Source organism: Pristis pectinata, chromosome 11, assembly GCF_009764475.1.
Source record: "Pristis pectinata isolate sPriPec2 chromosome 11, sPriPec2.1.pri, whole genome shotgun sequence".
In the NCBI taxonomy this organism is placed as follows: domain Eukaryota; kingdom Metazoa; phylum Chordata; class Chondrichthyes; order Rhinopristiformes; family Pristidae; genus Pristis; species Pristis pectinata.
The window spans coordinates 3,965,566-3,983,871 of record NC_067415.1 but is presented as its reverse complement, the minus strand read 5'-3'; the positions used below and the strand labels follow the sequence as shown (position 1 = coordinate 3,983,871).

Here is an 18,306-nt window from a genome sequence, read left to right as displayed (position 1 = left end):
TTTATTAACTTTGCACTAAAATGGACTTTTTTGTTTTTCTTGTGAATGCTGCTTAAATGATGTTGTACATCTGTGATGCTGTTGCAATTAAATTTTTCATTGCACCTGTGCATACATGGACTTGTGCATCTGACAGTAAACTCGACTTTGAATATACTCAACCTGAACCCTCCAAGACCAATAATTCCAGATTCAAAATTCTGGGAATAAACAAATCTTTTTGTTATCTAGGTCTAAATATCTGACCCTTATCCTGAAATCATGAGGGTTAATTCTAAATTGCCCAGTTAGATGAAGCCTTTCAGCATCTAATCTGTCAATTCCTTTCAAAATATTATATGCTTCATGTCTTTTTTTTTCCCCCAAACTCTGATGAACATGGAACCATTCTACTCAATATCTGCTCTTAGGAAGTCCCCTTGATCAACCAATGAATCAATATTGCAAAAGGTATATACAATACTCCCACCCTGGACGTTCTCTTCTCTACCCCCTCCTATCGGGCAGAGGATACAAAAGCCTGAAAGAACATATCACCAGGCTCAAGGACAGCTTCTATCCCACTGTTATAAGACTACTGAACAGACCTCTTGTACAATAAGATAGACTCTTGACCTCACAATCTACCTCGTTATGGCCTTGCACCTTATTGTCTGCCTGCACTTTCTCTGTAACACTTTATTCTGTCATAGTTTTCCCTTGTACTACCTCAATGCACTGATGTGATGAAATGATCTGTATGGATGGCATGCAAAACAAAGTTTTTCACTGTACCTCGGTACATCTGACAATAATGAACCAATTACCAAATCTGTTTTCTTGTTTTCCAATCTTCTCACAATAAAAGCCAATGTAGCATTTGCCTTCCTAATTGCCTGCTGTACCTGCACAGTAACTTCAAATGTGAAAAGACTTTTTTTTGAAAGTGGACTCAGTTCTGACCTTTACCCTCTGCCTCCTGTATGTCTTCATGTATTGCTTCATCGATTGCATCATCAAACTCATCAAACCTGCAGAAGAAAGACTCACATTAAAGCTTGTTAAACAGAGAAACTAAATGCCATCAGCCACCATGCACTCATTAAAAAGAAATATTTTCAAAAAGACCGCTAAGTCACATTTTAAGACAAGGAGATCAAGCTCATTACTCCAGGCTAGACTGTTGATGCAGTAGTCTTGATTGTCAAAACGAACTTCTTAAACCACCATTTATATTCATAATTGCCAGAATTCACTGCAAGGAGCAAGCTTCTCAGTGCTAAGGGCACAGGCACAGTAGTGTAGCGGTTATCATAACACTATTACAGCACCAGTGACCTGGGTTCAATTCCGGCTGCTGTCTGTAAGGAGTTTGTATGTTCTCCCTGTCTGCGTGGGTTTCCTCCCACATTCCAAAGATGTACAGGTTAAGAAGTTGTGGGCATGCTATGTTGGCGCCAGAAGCGTGGCGACACTTGCGGGCTGCCCCCAGAACACACTATGCGAAAGATGCATTTCACTGTGTGTTTTGATGTACATGTGACTCATAAAGATATCTTATTTATTTAACGTACCCACTCAGAAGACAGGAAGCTCATAAGTTTGACCACTGCAATGGTAAAAACTAGAGGCAGAGATCTTTCTATCACAACTCTGCATAGTGAAGTACCTCAAGGTGTTCACAGCAACACTATCACTCAGCAACTAAAAATGACAAAGGAGTCCCCTCCCAAATTAATTCTCCAAGTCTTTGAATTCACTTTATTATCAGAGTCTGGGATCACTCATCTTTATAAATAAAGACCATGGTTATAGAGTGAGGTTCCCAACCAGGTGGGAGAGAGGCAGCCATTTGCTCTTTCAAGCAATGTTAAATGACTTCTGAACAAGCACCGAAAACCATACCTATAATTGATGGATCTCCGTGTCCTCCCAGATCGTCTTTCCAAGGATTTGAAGTCTTTTATTTCTGGCTCCTCTGGTACCAAGTCCTGAGAGAAGTAAATGCATTAAATAATAGTGAGGTTTACGTTAGTAACACAAGACGTGACTAGCATAGAAATTCATTACATCAGTTCACAAGATTTATAGTTCTTGCCAGCACGGTATTGCTGCATCTTCCTCTACTGCAAGGACATAAACCAGAAATTTTTTTTTGGAGCTCTCCTTCTTCCCCTCCCTCAATCAGTCTGGATAATGAGCATCAATAAGCCTAGCATCCCAGCCAAGCCTGAAACTTGTCCAGACCATACATTTATTTCCGAAGGCGTACAGCATGAGGATAGGCACTTCGGTCCACTGAGTGTGCGCCGACCATCAACCAGCCACTTACACTAATCCTACATTAATCGCATTCTCAGCAACTCCCCTGTTGGATTCAACTGTTTTAATTAGGTTTTTTTTAAACATGTATAGTGTTTAATACAGCCCAAGTGGCTGCAAAGGAATGGCCGCTTACTAGCTTATTGGTTCATCCATCAGGTGAATAGGTGTTTTTTCATTGGTTGGTTTGGCCACAAGTATCTAATAGGTTTCCTGATTGTTAGCTAAGGAATATCTCTTATCTCAGGTATAAAAGGTGTCGATTTTTGTTAATCTCTCTCTTGCTCTCCTCCCCCCTGGCCCAAGCTCATCTTTAGTTCCCTTTGTCTCAGCTCATCAAAGCTAGTGCCATATGCTCTGTGACTGTTTCTTTGTTTTAAACTTTTCCAATAAAACTTTGTGAAGGACCAAGTTGTCTTCAACTCATTCCTGGACTCCTGAAAGAACCTGTGGATTCGAAAATAACCGGATCCGACACCCCCGAGATTCTACCTCTCACTACACACAAGGAGCAATTTACAGAGGCCAATTAACCTACCAACCTGTGCGCTTTCGGGATGTGGGAGGAAACTGGAGCATCCAGGGAGAAACCCACAGTGTCACAGGGTGAACGTGCAAACTCCACACAGACAAGACCAGAGGTCAGAATTGAACCTGGGCCTCTGGTGCTGCACATCATCAGTTCTACTAGCTGCATCACTGCACCATTCTTTTGGGATGAGACTCTTTCTTAAAAAAATCTATGTTCCTCTGGGAGCTAATAAACCTTTTAACAAAGCTGTAACCACCACCCAACCATTTTGGACAAACTGAGAACATACAGAGATTTACCAGACAGCATCTAGAAGAATCCCTTGTCCTTGTGAGTTGTTCAGGCTAGGGCAAAATCCCACCAAAAACTCTTCCCTTTCTGTCAGATATTATCTGACCATTTGTGCATTTTCAGCAACACTTAAATATTTCCACTTCAGAATTCAGACACAAAGCTTTAAAATCTTGAAACTCAAGATTTGGAGTATTGTGTGCGTTTCTGAGCGCCCCATTACAAGGAAGGATGTGGAGGCTTTGGAGAGGGTACAGAAGAGGTTTAACCAGATGTTGCCTGAATTAGAGAATATTAGCTATATGGAGAGGTTGGACAAACCTGGGTTGATTTCTCTGGAGCGATGGAGGCTGAGGAGAGACCTGATAGAGGTTTGTAAAATTATGAGAGCCAGAGATGGTCAGAGTCTTTCTCCCAGGGTAGAAATGTCAAATAATAGCTTTAAGGTGAGAGGGGGAAAGTTTAAAGGAGATGTGCAGGGTAAGTTTTTTTTTGTACACATTGAGTGGTAGGTGGCTGGAACAGGCTGCCGGGGTGGTGGTGGTGGTGGTGGAAGCAGATACAATAGTGGCGTTTGAGAGGCATTTAGACAGACACGTGAACAGGCAGGTAATGGAGGGATATAGATCTCGTGCAGGCAGGCAGGTTTAGTTTAATTTGGCATCATGGTCAGCACAGATGTCGTGGGCTGAAGGGCCTGTTCCTGTGCTGTACTGTTCTGTAATCTTTGACTCTGCAAGCAAATGTGATAAACACGTGTGTTTTTTCCCAAATCCAAAGTCTTCAGTTTGAAAATAACCCCAGGAATTGCCTTTAATCCTCAAACCCTTCCATACTTAAAATGTACTTACTTTTGGGGTGATGATATTTTCAACATTTATTCCCACAAACGCCAACCTCTCTTTCCTGGAAAGGAAAGTGCACCAGTTTTACTATTCTTTTCAGTTAGAAACCACTTCAAATCAATGTTTCATCAACCATGTTTAAGAAACCACTGAATTACTAAAGGACAATAAAGGATGGAATGTTTAGCATTTCAAAAGGTAGACAGAATCACTGCAAGAACTGCCAGTATTTTACTTTGAGGCCTCAAAGTTACTTGCATGCTTACTTGCTCCCAGCACTCTTTGGAGTTACAGTACTTCTATTTTTCCACAGTACAGAAGGAGTGCAATAATTATAACTGTGCAGTGTTACCTGTTTATAAAGGTATGTGGCTCATGTTCCCTGTGCTAGCTCTTTGAAAACGTGACCCAATCAGTCCCATAACCAGGGAATAACTTCTGTTTAATCCCACACAGTTCTACAAAGTTTTCATAGTGGAAAGCAATATTGGATGTTCTCCACGACCTTTTCAGACTCTTATAATAGCAGGAGATTAAAAATGCTACTTGTAAGCACATTAGGGCAGATCTTCTGCCCCATGCCAGCACAGATGCCAGGACTTACTCATATTTCACCGCAGACACCCCAACTTCAGTGCTGCATACATAGTAGCACAATCTCCTGCAGATTTCCCAGCTCTCAGACTGGGAAACCTGTGCCAAGTTAAATCTAATGCGAGAGAGTCCCCCTTCCAATGAATCGGAGACATTAGCTCCCTGGAGAAAGCCAAGTCATTGTGTTTTCTGTATTTGTTAGTTTTATTTGATTTTTAATGTGTTGGTTTAGACTTCAAAATTCTAAGAAAATATAATCTTAAACAATATTTTTACTCTTTTACACTAAATCCTTGTTATTAGTGAGCAAGAGGGGTAGACTTCCAGTGAGTAATAAACCAATGAGATAGAAAACAAGCTGAAATGTACAAGCACTCCAGACCCTAAGCTCCAATTATAAATCAACCCACGTTCTTGACTTCGTGGCCCTGACCCCAGCTCCAGCTGCACATCGATTATGGATATTTCACCACTTGCCCGCACAAGATATTCAATGCGACCCATCTCATGACAAACAGTATTCACCGGACATCAGAGTGGAGGAATGCGCTGTATTTAACCAACATTCCTAACATGCTAAGTATGAGGATTCATGGATAGTAGATCCTTTGATATCGGGGACTTAGTGAAGATGATCTGAATGTTACTGCATGTTTTTGAATATCAGCGACCTCCACAAACGATGGCTCTAACAGCTTCTGGGTGTGGGGGATCTCATCATCTGAAACTGGCTGTGTTGATATAGTCTCTAGCTACACCGGGCCAGACTGAATGATGGGTGACAGGCTGCCAGTAAATGACTGCGATGGAGGCTACACGAGAACAAATAGGGTGGTACAGACAGCCACAATTTTGAAGCAACCGAAAATTTGCCCATTGATTTTAGGTGGAAAGGAAGAACAAAGGGGACAGGAATTATTCTGGAGCCTTGCAAGCAACAGGGAGACCACGCTGGCAACAGACAAATTCAGATGCAACTTATGATCCAAACAGCAAAGAGCCACAACAGTTTTAATAAAATAGCAAAAAGGTAAGATTGAACAAAATGGGAGAAGTAGCAAGAAAGGAAATTCAAAACAGACTTCAGTATTGTACACCCAATTTTGATTGCACCAACATCAAAAGTAAAATTGTAGCCAAGTCACAAGAAGTGGCTACTAGAGGCCAGATTTTGTTTTATTACCTTCTCTCAGCCCTTTCCTTCTTTTTTATCATCACGTCTATGTTCTGCAACTGTTCTTCTAGTTTCTCACACAGAAATTTCTGCAGAAAAAAAGGATTAATTTTAAATGCAAACACACATTCACTGCATTTAGAAATGAACACACAGTTGCCCATCAATATTAAGTTTATAACAAGAGAATTATTTTTGTCTGAGGGAAAAGGTTATACAAACCATCCTCTGGTGGCTACCATCCAACCACACCAAAAACCCAGTAAGAATTTCTCAAACATTTCTTGCATTTCTATTCCATGCTTACATCAATCTGCAGAACAGCTACTTCACTTTTGTGACTAATCTCAAACAGTGTTAGAATTTCCTACCCGTTCTCCAAGATCCCTTCCTTTTCAAGGCCAAGAATGACATTTCTCCCATGTTATATACTGTAATATGTCATCTTGCTATAGGGAATCAGCTTCATAAATGGAGGTGCCTCTAGGGTAGGTTGGGTGAATTGGGTGTCCACAATCTAAGTCAACTAAATTCAAAATATTTGAACTCCTCTCCTGGATGGTTACTCAAGGCCTCTGGAGTATTCATGCAGTGAAGTAGCCTCAACATTGCCTCCACACTTACAAATCTAACTGAGGCATGCTGTGAAACTGAACTTAAGAAATCTGCAATATTTATCAGCTTGTGACAAAGATGCCACAAAGGATGCCGATTGGAGTTTTGAAGAGATTCAGTACGTCACCAAAGACTCTTACGTATTTCTACAGATGTATGGTGGAGAACATTCGGACTGGCTGCATCACAGCCTGGGATGGAGGCCCCAATGCACAGGATCGCAAGAGGCTGCAGAGGGTTATAGACTCAGCCAGCTCCATCACGGCCACAACCCTCCCCACCATCCAGGACATCTTCAAGAGGCGGTGCCTCAAGAAAGCATCCATCATTCAGGACCCTCACCATCCGGGACATGCCCTCTTCTCGTTACTACCATTGGGGAGGATACAAGAATCTGAAGACCCACACTCAACGATCCAGGAGCAGCTTCTTCCCCTCCGCCATCAGATTTCTGAACGGTCTATGAACCCAAAAACACTACCTCGTTTTTCCTTTTGTTTTGCACTATTTAGTTTTGTAATTCATAGTAATTTTATGTCTTTGTACTGTACTGCTGCTGCAAAACAACAAATTTCATGTCATACAAGTCAGCGATAAATCTGATTCTGATTAAAACTCCTGATTCACTATCCTTAAGGTACCTGAAGCCAGTCACCCAGCACGTGGAATTGCTCAATGCCCTGGCAAGCCACTCAAGCTGAATACAGTCAATTTGCTGGGATACCTCGGGAACGAGCAATAAATACAGCATTGACAGAATTACCCACATTCAGGGAACAAGTGCAAGGGGATGAGAGAGAATGGGCAGCTATGGACGCATCACCCAATTTTAACTCTTGTTCCAGATGGAATGGGAGGTGCTTACATGTTGGCAAGGAGGGCAGAACCATTCACCATCTGGGATCGTCATCAACGGAGGTCGTAGGCACGCAGTGTGATAACCACTGTCGCAAGAGTCGCACAACAAAATCTTGGGAAAAGAAGAATTTTATACTATTAATCAGCATCACTACAGTCACTTTCTCAGGCTACTCACAGCCCTTCCCAAACCCACAACCTCCACGGGCAGCAGACACATGGTAATACCATCACCTGCAGGTTCTCCTCTAAGTCACACACATCCCAACTTGGTACACAAGTACAGACTGAGTTCTAGACGTCAAGGAAACTGATCGTGATATCACTCAGTGATGATTATTACCTGAAGAAAACTAGACAGCAAACAACTCTTGGAAATTTCCATTTTACCTCAATACACTGGAAATTTGTTAAGCAAACTTTGCAGGTTGTGCCCAGAATTGAGGGCAGACCAAACAAAGACACCCACTTCTTGCAAGAACACTCGAGGTTGAGATTTAGGTGGTTACAGATGCACTGTCGCATCCCATTCATATGATTACATATGAACGTATAAATTTGAAGCAGGGGTGAACCACTCAGCCCTTCCAGTATGCCCCGCCATGAATTTAACCTCAACTCCACATTGCTACATCCCTTGATAATCTTTCATCTCTTTGCTTATTGAGGTTCTATCTACCTCTGACTCATTCAAAAGACCCTGCTTTCAACATTCATTGAAGAAAATGTTCTAAAGACTTATGACGATCATCTGTCCTAAATGGAAAACCCCTTATTTTTAAACAGTGACCACTAGTTCTAGATTCTCCCAAAAAAAAGCACTCTCTTCACATCCCTCTGTCAAAACCCCATGATTGTCCGTTTCAATCAAATCCCTTCTTGCTCTTCTCAATTCCAAATGATACAAGCCTCGCCTGAACCTTTCGTTACAAGACAACCCATCCATACCAGATATTAGTGTAGTAAACATCCCAACTGCTTTTAACACACTAATATTTTTTCCTAAACAAGGAAACCAATTGTACACAGTACTCTGGATGTGATCTTGTCAATGCCCCAAAGAAACGCATAACCTCTTTACTTTTATATTTAATTCCCCTTGCAAGAAATGAAAACACTCCATTTGATTTTCTAATTACTTGCTATAACCACGTACCAGCATCATTAAGTTCATTTCATGTCAGTCATCTTTCATCAGAAACATTACCAGTTTCTCTTTCCACATATGCTGCCTGACTTCCTGTGTGTTTCCAGCATTTTCTCTATTTCAGATTCCAGCATCAGTGCCAGCGACCTGGGTTCAATTCCCACTGCCGCCTGTAAGGAGTCTGTATGTTCTCCCCGTGTCTGCGTGGGTTTCCTCTGGGTGCTCCAGTTTCCTCCCACATTCCAAAGACATACGGGTTAGGAAGCTATGGGTTTGCTACGTTGGTGCCAGAAGAGTGGCGATGCTTGCGGGCTGCCCCCAGAACACTCAACGCAAAAGATGCATTTCACTGTGTGTTTCGATGTACATGTGACTAATAAATATCTTATCTTTTGGCTTTTCATTACATTCCTTTTACAATTCACAGATAAGTTAGCAAGGTATTTATAACAGCTCATCCCAAGTCTACTCAACTATTAAACCTGCGTAACTGAAGATTGTCTCTAATCTCCCTATGAATTACAAATGTTTACTATGTCGTGTTGGGAAACATCTTCTTGAAAGGTCAATCTGGAAAGAAACAATACAAAAATCAGCAGGAAAGTAATTCAGTGGTTAACAAGTGGGACCTACCAGTTCAGGGTGATTGGATAAGCCACATTTTTTACAGGGCTCGTCATCTTCCGCTGGCCCTTCCTCATCTGCTTCATCAGCGTCGTCATCATCCTGGTCACTCTCACTCTCTTCACTTGATTCCTCCTGTCTACGCCTGCCCCTTGATTTGGTCCATCGGGCTCTTCTGCTGGCTTTAGCCTTGCGCTGCAAGATTAACAACGAACAACAGAAGTAAAAGAAATTCCCTTTGTAATGCACCAGGCCACAAATCATCACAATCAACATAGCAGCCCAGAAGAAACACAAAACTAAAGTATACCCAGAATTACAGTGACTACCTTTCTTGTCTCTCCTCCAAGGCCTCTCAAGGACCATAGCATATTTCCTAAAGTGTGGCTACAGATTATATTGATCATTTGGTAAAATGGGCAGAGCAATGGCAATTGGAATTTAATCCTGATAAGTGTAAGGTGATGCTCATTGAGAGGAATAATGAGGGGGACTACACACACAATGTATGGTAGGGCATACGAGAAACATAAGGACCTTAATGTACAAATCCAAGGACCTCTGATGCTGGCAGCACAGGTAGATAAGGTGGAGGAGGCAGCATACGGGATAATTAGCTTCCTTAGCTGGGACACGGATCATAAGAGCTGGGAAGATCATAAGAGCTGGGAAGAAGCTGTGAAGAGCTTTACAAAAGTTATGCCATATTGGTTAGGCCACAGCTGTAGTACTGTACAATTCTGGTGGTCACAGAATAGATGTGGTTGCACTGGAGGGGGTGAAGAGATCTACCAGAATGTTGCCTGGGATGAAGGGTGTCAATTACGAGGATAGGATGGGTTTGTTTTACTTGGAGCAGAGGAGGCTGGTGGAGGGAACGACAATAGAGGTGTACAAAATTTTGAGGGCATAGACATGATGGAAAGTAAGAAACATCCCAATAGGAAAGGTATCTAAAACTAAAGAATTTAGGTTTAAGGTAAGAGGTAGGAGATTTATATGGATCCGAGAGGGTGGTTAGAATCTGGACGCGCTGCCTTATGGAGTGATGGAGGCAGATATTCTCATGGCATTCAAGAAGGATCTAGACAAGCACTTGAATTATAAAGAGAAAGATGGCTATGGACCAAGTACCCCTAAATAGGATTTGTATAGAAGGTACTTGATGGTTGTGTTGACATGGTGAGCTGAAGGGCCGGTTTCTGTGCTGTACAACTCCATTGAACATTTTTGCCTCCTAGTCTGGCAGCACCTTTCTAAGATCTATTAAGAAAGATTTAAGTTCGCTTCTCAACACAACAAAACAATGCTACTGGGATTTTTGAAAAGATACCACGGTACCTTTGTTCCTTTTGATAGAGAGGAATCTTTCTCCACTTTCCTCTGGTTCTCCTCCTTACTTGGACTCTGGGGTGCAGGCACTTCTTCCTTCTTGCTTGCTCTCTTCTCTTGATTCTCAGTCACTTTCATGGTGGGTTTGGATATTCTCAGAGACCTCCTTAAGCATCTGGCTTCACTCTGTTCAGTCTCCTGCTTTTTCTCCTCGATTTGTTCTACTTTCTGTGGAGTTTCTTCTGCCAGAGCCTTCTCTGGTGCCTGTCTCATGGACGACCTTGTTCTTCTCAATGGAACCTTCTCTTTGCATTCCTCCTCCACACCTTTGGTACAATCTGCCTGTTTTTTGTCAGGTAGCGTCTTTTCAGAGAGATTGGTGTCAACGGAGCATTTTGAAGAATCTTCATCCTCACATTTAGATCTTGCTTCCTCGGTAGATTTCCCAAGTCCTAGGAGGCCAGGGTCTGCACACTTCTCCTTTGCCACGCAGTTCTGGTTAACCTCAACTTTTATTACACTTGTGTGATTCTCCACAGTAATGCTTACTGGCAACTCCGAGCCTTTTGTGCTAGGCCCGTCGATCCCATTTTCCTCCTCCTTCACTGGGTGTGTGGCTTCAGGCTCCTGTTTGCTCTTGGGTTCCTCAGTCTTCCCTGGAGCAGAAGCCTCTGTGATTCCCTCCTCAATTTTGTGCTGGTTCACCTGGGGTCCAGTGGTCACCTCGCCATTTACTAGTTGCTTTCCGTCCTCCTCCACAGGAGCTTGCTTCAGTCCCTCACACTCTGCTTTCACACCTCCTTTCAGCAGCTCTTTGACCGGGGTTACAGGTTTGCTGACAGGGCCCCTGACCGTGCTGTCATAATCCTCGGCTAGTTTTATTTCACGCTTTTTCACGGGAAGCTTTGCCTGCTTGACATTCCTCAGAGCCCTTTCGAGCTCTTCCGAGGATTTTTCTTTGATGTCGTCAGTTGGCTCTACCTTAATGCTGATTTCGAGCTTTTCACACTCCACAGACGTCAACCTACCAGTGCAAGCCTTCCCCTCACCTGAGCTTTTCAGGTTCACGAGTTCTACTTTGCTGGGTCTGCCTTCTCCTTCAGCACTCATTTTCTCAGGATTGCTCTCTTTGGTTAGCTTCGTACCATCAGCTTTCTCATCGTTATGTTCTGATGCAGGTTCCTCAACATTGAGCGTCTGCTCTAGCTTTATCCCATCTTCGTCTCGCTGCTTTTTGACTGGCTGTACTTTCTCGTCTTCTTCTGGAGAGGTAGATGCAAGGGATGATGCTGGGTTTGATTTTCCAGTCATTTCTGGGTCTTTCTGCTGCTCTTCCAACAGCTTGTCTATTTTCATTTCTTCTGTTCAAAAATTAAATTATACCCAACGTTAATTAGAGAATAAAACTTCCAGCTCTCAAACTCATCACTTTTGTGTAATATCTCAAAAGTGGTACACTTAAAGCAAATTACTTTTGAAATGCTATGCCCAGAGAGAGCTGCATTGGCTCACTCCATTCATTGCCTCCAGCATCTGTATACAATGGCTGCAATGTGCATCACCTTCAAAATACAGTTACTCACCTAGGCTACTCCGACAGCAGCTCCCAAACCCACAACCTTTACCACCAAGGAGGACAAGGGCAGCAGTGTATGGAAAAAAATAAGTACTTGGGTTCACGTCAGCTTTTAATTTTATACCTGGGCAGATCTCCAATTCATTCCTATGGAGCTAAACAGATGAAAAACAGCAAAGTTCAAACCCCCTTTCTCCAACCAACCTTTGCTGACTAAGTGCTGCCAGCCAGGTGTGATGAAGTTAAGCCACAACCAACCACTGTGGAATGCACAGGAATCTTACAGGCTAAGGCTTCTCCTCCTAAGCGGACCATAATGTTTCCCAGTGAAAAATTTGTGCATGTGGATTTTAGAAAGGAAATAGTTTATCCCATTAGATATTGAAAAGTGAGTTCCAAGTGCACACACAAATAGTCACCATCGGTCAACACCTGCAGTGCAGAAGAGGTACCTTCCAGGTGCTCTTCAAGCTCTTTCTTGCTCTCTTCATCTTCTGGTGTAGGACTAGTACGAGAGGACCCATCTTCCTGGATGAATTTGCTCAGCAATGCTGGATCTATCTGGGCCTTCAGCAGCTGCAAGGTTTCAGCCAATTCATTGCGGTCTCTGAGAGACAGAGAAAAATTACTGGGTGTATGCCATGACCGTCTTTGTGTAAGATAGTCTGATAGTCATTCAAATATAATCCATAAAGCAGCCAGGGGGTTGAGATTAGTGGAGGCAAGATCAGCTACTATTCCTGCTCTTGATCTTTCTCATTTGCCCATGTGGGAAATGTACATACCGATTCCATCACAAGGTTAAAAGTGGGGCTATTCTCAAATAACTGCATATCCAACTCACTCAGTTCCTCAGATGATTCAATAGCTTCTGCCAACATGCATCAAGACTTGTCCAACATTTGAGCTGGTGCTCATCAATGCCACTGCTAGCTCTGGATGCAATTGATTCTAATACTCTCTTCACCCAGCTACATCTTCTAATCATCATAAACTGGAGCTCATCCATAAATCTTCCGCCCATGTCCTAACTCATACCAAACACCATTCAACTACAATTCTGCGTTAATACAAAATGACTCCAGGTCCAGCAATTCCCATCCTTGCTTTTAAATCCCCTCATGGCTTTTTCCTCCCAACTCCATAACCACTTCCATGCCTGCATCACAACTACTGAGAACTCTGTCCAATCTTCATTTCCACCACTGGAGTCTGGTCTTCAGCAGCTCTAAACCTCTCCCCATCTCTTCCTTTAAAGAGCTCCTAAAAATCTAACTTGTTTATGACCTAGTGTTAATTTTGTTTAATAATCCCTTTGTTTTCTAATAACCTAAATTAACAAGAAACTTGAAACAGAAAATTCACTCTTTCCCCCATATCATCCTAATGCTCAGTGTACCTTACAATGAGCTTCCACGAAGTGCCATCTTGATCATCTTGTTCCTCCGTGTACAGTCGAACATTCAATTCTTGGTCCAACTGGTACCAGTACATTAGGCCATCCTTATCACAGCCAATTGGATGGATACGCATAGCGTCAGGTTCCTCTTCATTCAGCACATTCTTGAACTTTAAGTTGTCATCAAACTGACATTCACAAAGGTACTGAAACAAAAAGGACCTCTTAGAAACATAACTCTAGGAAATTACAGGTTCCTGTTCTTATCCAAACCAGGGACTTATAATAGGGCAAGGATTAAATCAGAATAAGCTGTAATGGTAGCCTGCCAATACTCACCTAGACTCAAACTGGTGTTACAGTGAGGTATGGGAATACAAATGTATTCACTCAGCCCCATAGTCGGAGCTATCTACTCCTCTTCAATTATTTATTCTCAAGTTATAGCAGCTCCTTGCGAGACTGGCATTTATTGTTGCCTAGTTGCCACAAGATTGACTTGTTGGACAAAGGCCATTTTGGAGCTGATGTCAAAGGAAGCCAGACCAATTAATCAAAGCTAGTTCTACTTGATTAACCAGTTGCTTTTTTTTAAAACGTACACATTCACGGTCATCATTTTCTAAGCATAGTTAACTGTTCAGACTGTGCTGTAACAAGTGGGACATACTATTAGGGTTAGAGGGAGGAAGTTTAAAGGTGACATGCGATAACAGTGGGACAGAAGCTGTCCTTGAGCCTGGTGGTGTGCACCTTCCAGCTTTTCCATTTTCTGCCTGAAGGGAGAGGGAGAAGAGAGAATGACTGGGAGTGGAGGAGTGATGTTGTCAGTATGGGCAGAATTAAGCACAATGTTTTATATCGGGGGAGATGGAAAGGGAGACTTTAATAGGCATTTGTCTGTCTTAGTGAACTCAAAAGTAGAAATGGAGACGAGCACTGAATTGCCTACGGTTGGCTCAGCTCAACCGATGATAAGAACACCAAAAGCTGGGCAATTGTTCATAGCTGCCTCCTCCAAGTCAAGTCTATTGTCATGTGCACAGGTAAGGCAAGGCACAGGTACGGCGAGGTACAGGTACAATGAAAAAGTTGCTCGCAATGGTGTCAAAGGCATGTACCATGATGAGTGGTCTGTGGTGAACTGTGCCATTAAAAAGAACAGCAGAACCCTAACAGGAACAAGTACAGGGAACCCTGGATATCGAGGGAAGATAAAAAGAAAAGCAAGCAAGCATGTGGCAGGTATAGAGAGCTAAAGACAGGGAGTCCCGTCACGAGTACAAAAAGCACTCTTCAATAGCAACATTTAAAAGACATTTGGATAAGTACATGGATGGGAAAGGTTTAGAAGAATATGGGCCAAACATAGACAAATAGGACTGGCTTAGGTGGGCATCTTGGTCGGCATGGATGAGTTAGACCGAAGGGCCTGTCTCTGTGCTGTGTGAGTCTAAATGTGCACTATGGTGGCTCGTAGGGGGCTATTCCCAATTAGGGAGCTTGGCTTGGCATGACCAGCTAAGATCAAACTCAGATAAAATACCTCCCCTCACCACTACCACCAGCTGAAAAGCTTGCTGACCTAGGAAGAATGGGAAATCTAACTGGTCAGCTGAGGTCTTCAACAGACTATGATCAGTTTTCAGGAAGAGAGACAAGTTTCAGAAAAGGGGAAGCAGGGTACATCCCCACACTACATTGTTGTTTCCATACGAAAGGGTAAAATGATTCCCACTATTCGTAGCATAACTAAAAGCACGTTCTTTACATGGGCATTTCTGATTCATTATAACCAGAAATTATTAATTTTATTTTCACATAGTAATTAACAGTACAGCATTCCTCCCCCCCCCCACCAATATTGTTGCACTCAAAATTTTAACATTGTTTGTATTTCAAACAGTATACAAATTAAGCTGAATGAGTGCAAATGGGAGTCAAAAATTACAATGCAGCAGCTTAATGTGAATATTTAAGAGGTCACAATGACCACTACAGGAAACTCATTAGAGATTTTTTTATCTCTCTCCCCCCCCAGTTTATGCTCCATCTCTTCCGGTGTTTGTTACGTCAATGTTAATTACAAACAGCACAGACTGAAATAGTACAAGAAATGTCAAAAAAAAGGGTAATAGAAAGAACAATCACACATGTAAATAAATCAGAGGATACCAAAAGTGGGGGCTTGGAGAGCAAGTCTCTAGATCCCTGAAGAGCAGAGTATAAGAGCAGGAAGGTCATGCTCAAATGACATTAGTCACCAAGTCTGGCCAAAGCTGGAACACTGCCTTCTAGTCAAGTTAGAGGAAGAATGCAATTAAAGAGAAAGTTTCTCAGGATGTTATGAAACTGGGGTTCTTTTATTTAGAAAAGAACTGGCTTAGGAGTGAATTACTCAAGATGCTTAAAATCAGGAAGGGTCTAGATAGGGTAAACAGGAGGGTCAGGGAGGTCAAGACGTGGAAGGATGAAGTGGAAGTACTGTGACTCTAAATGTGTGCTATGAAAAACACACTTGGAGTACTGTGCCCAGTTCTGGTTGCCGCATTATGGGAAGGATGTGGAAGTGTTGGAAAGGGTGCAGAGGAGATTTACCAGGATGCTGCCTGGTTTAGAGAGTATGCATTATGAGGAGAGACTCAGGGAGCTAGGGCTTTACTCTTTGGAGAGGAGGATGATGAGAGGAGACATGATAGAGGGGTACAAAATATTGAGAAGAATAGATAGAGTGGACAGCCAGCGCCTCTTTCCCAGGGCATCAATGCTCAATACAAGAGGGCATGGTTTTAAAGTAATGGGTGGGAAGTTCAAGGGAGATATCAGAGGAAGGTTTTTTTTACCCAGAGAGTGGTTGGGGCATGGAATGCGCTGCCTGGGGCGGTGGTGGAGGCAGGTACGTTGGTCAAATTCAAGAGATTACTAGATAAGCATACGCAGGAATTTAAAATAGAAGGATTTGTGGGAGGAAGGGGTTAGATAGTCTTAGGTGAGGTTTAAAGGTTGGCACAACATTGTGGGCCAAAGGGCCTGTATTGTGCTGTACTGTTCTATGTTCTATGAAAGGACTTGTTGCAAACATGAAGCTTGACAAAGCTTATTGTGAGCAATTTTGGGCCCCATATCTAAGGGAAGGAAAGATGTGCTGGCCTGGAGAGGGCCCAGAGAAGGTTCACAAGTATGATCCCGGGAATGAAAGGGGGTAATGTATGAGGACTGCTTGATGGCTCTGGGCCTGTACTCAATGGAGTTCAGAAGGATGGGAGGGGATCTCATTGAAACCTACCGAATACTGAAAGTGGATAAGGTGGACACAGAGAGGATGTTTCCATCAGTGGGAGAGTCTAGGATCCAAGGGCACAGCCTCAGAATAAAGGGCCATCCACTTAAAATTGAGATGAGGAGGAATTTCTTCAGCCTGAGGGTGATGAATCTGTGGACTACGTTGACACAGAGGGCTGTGAAGGTCAAGTCATAGGGTGTATTTAAGGCAGAGATTGATAGGTTCTTGATTGGTAAGGGTTACAGAGAGAAGGTGGGATAATGGGGATGCCATGATTGAATGGTGGAGCAGACTTGATGGGCCGAATGGCCTAATTCTGCTCCTGTATCAGAAAAATCATTGAGCATACAAATAAATTCACCAGACTGAGGATAAAGGGCAAAACTAGATTGGCCACACCAGATTCCTGCCCCGTAATCCTTGCTGAACAGTAGGTGCACATAAACTACTGCACCTAGTTTAGAGCCAGATTAGGCTGAACTGTAATTCTGTCCATTGTTCAATAGCCTAAAGATACTCACTCCATAATTCCGATATGATTAATGATCAGATACTGTGTCACTGGTGAACTGTGCACTTGCAAGAAAAGTTTCAGGTAGGAGAAAGATGGCTGGGAAGTTTAGGATGGATAGAAATCGGGAGAATACTTGTTAGTTGAATGGATAAAAGTTTTGCTTCAAAAGACTGCAGGTAAAAGAATTAAGGGTGCAATGCAAGGATATTGGTGAAGGAATTTTGGAAGCTTGTGGAGATACTCTTCTAGATCAGAGTGCTGAAAACTAATTCCAGTTGATGCCACCTTCATTTTTACAGCTTTGCAACTGCTACATACTGTACCTCGAGTTAATATCAGGAGGTTCATGCACACAAGCTCTAAGAAATTACCTTCAAGAGGCCAAGTTTGCATTCAGCATCCATCTCGGTGTATCCAATTTTTTCCATCTCCCAGGCCCAAGTATTGTTGTATTCCAGGCATATCTATTGAAAAGCAAATCAATTTAAAGTATTCTGTTTATAGTTAAGTTCTAAAGTAAAAACAGGGAAAACCAATAATTAAAATTAAAAGCTCTTAAAATTAAACTTTTAATGTTGGTAAAGACTAAGTATTCAATGCATGCAAATGAGATAATGGGATAAATTTCCAACCTATGCTGTCGCACAAGAAGGCTGTAGCTGGTGTATATAGCTGCCCCACCAACTACGTCATTTGGGAGAATAAGGATGTGCCAGTCCTATTACTAGCCAGTGACCTTGTGAAAGTTGCGCATCAGGCAACTTTGTTTTGTAACATGCATTACCAAAGAAGCTGCTTTTTGTTGTACTGGTCTATGGGCACTGGACAGTCCAGAGTAATGTAGAGGTTGGGTGACCAAAAGCACCAAGACATTTTTCTCATCAGATCCAATGTGAAAGAAATTTACCCTGAGAAGGTACTTTTCCCATCGATCAAAGCTGACAGACTTCCCAATCTTCCTCATCAACTTCAAATGAAGATCAACCAATGGCTGGGGAACTGTAGGGAACAAGAACATAATGAGTTCAGGGATGTTTTACATTAATAAACAAATTCAGTTACAATTTTCACAAAAATCTCTGGAAACCATATTTATTAATGTTCTAACAGTCTCCTATTACCTTACAGAGTCATACAGTATGGAAACTGGTCCTTTGGCCCACCCTGACCATGCTGACCATCAAGTATCCAAATCTATTTTCTAGCAGTCAGTCTGTGGCT

At 42.4% G+C, this 18,306-nt stretch overlaps 1 protein-coding gene across 5 annotated transcripts in view; it reads right to left on the bottom strand.

The window, feature by feature from the left end:
* Positions 1–18,306, bottom strand: part of rsf1a (remodeling and spacing factor 1a) — a 74,245-nt gene that overhangs the window by 13,984 nt on the left and 41,955 nt on the right. For 3 of the 5 annotated variants that reach the window (XM_052025675.1, XM_052025679.1, XM_052025678.1), the window contains exons 2-12: positions 17,993–18,084; positions 17,457–17,549; positions 13,289–13,494; positions 12,342–12,496; positions 10,323–11,674; positions 8,991–9,176; positions 7,218–7,322; positions 5,747–5,826; positions 3,976–4,030; positions 1,885–1,970; positions 943–1,010 (exon numbers count right to left, since the gene is read on the bottom strand). In XM_052025675.1, coding sequence (XP_051881635.1) covers positions 943–1,010; positions 1,885–1,970; positions 3,976–4,030; positions 5,747–5,826; positions 7,218–7,322; positions 8,991–9,176; positions 10,323–11,674; positions 12,342–12,496; positions 13,289–13,494; positions 17,457–17,549; positions 17,993–18,084 — 2,478 coding nt within the window. The remainder of the gene's footprint in view (positions 1–942; positions 1,011–1,884; positions 1,971–3,975; positions 4,031–5,746; positions 5,827–7,217; positions 7,323–8,990; positions 9,177–10,322; positions 11,675–12,341; positions 12,497–13,288; positions 13,495–17,456; positions 17,550–17,992; positions 18,085–18,306) is intronic. The other 2 variants (XM_052025677.1, XM_052025676.1) reach the window with 2 other exon arrangements.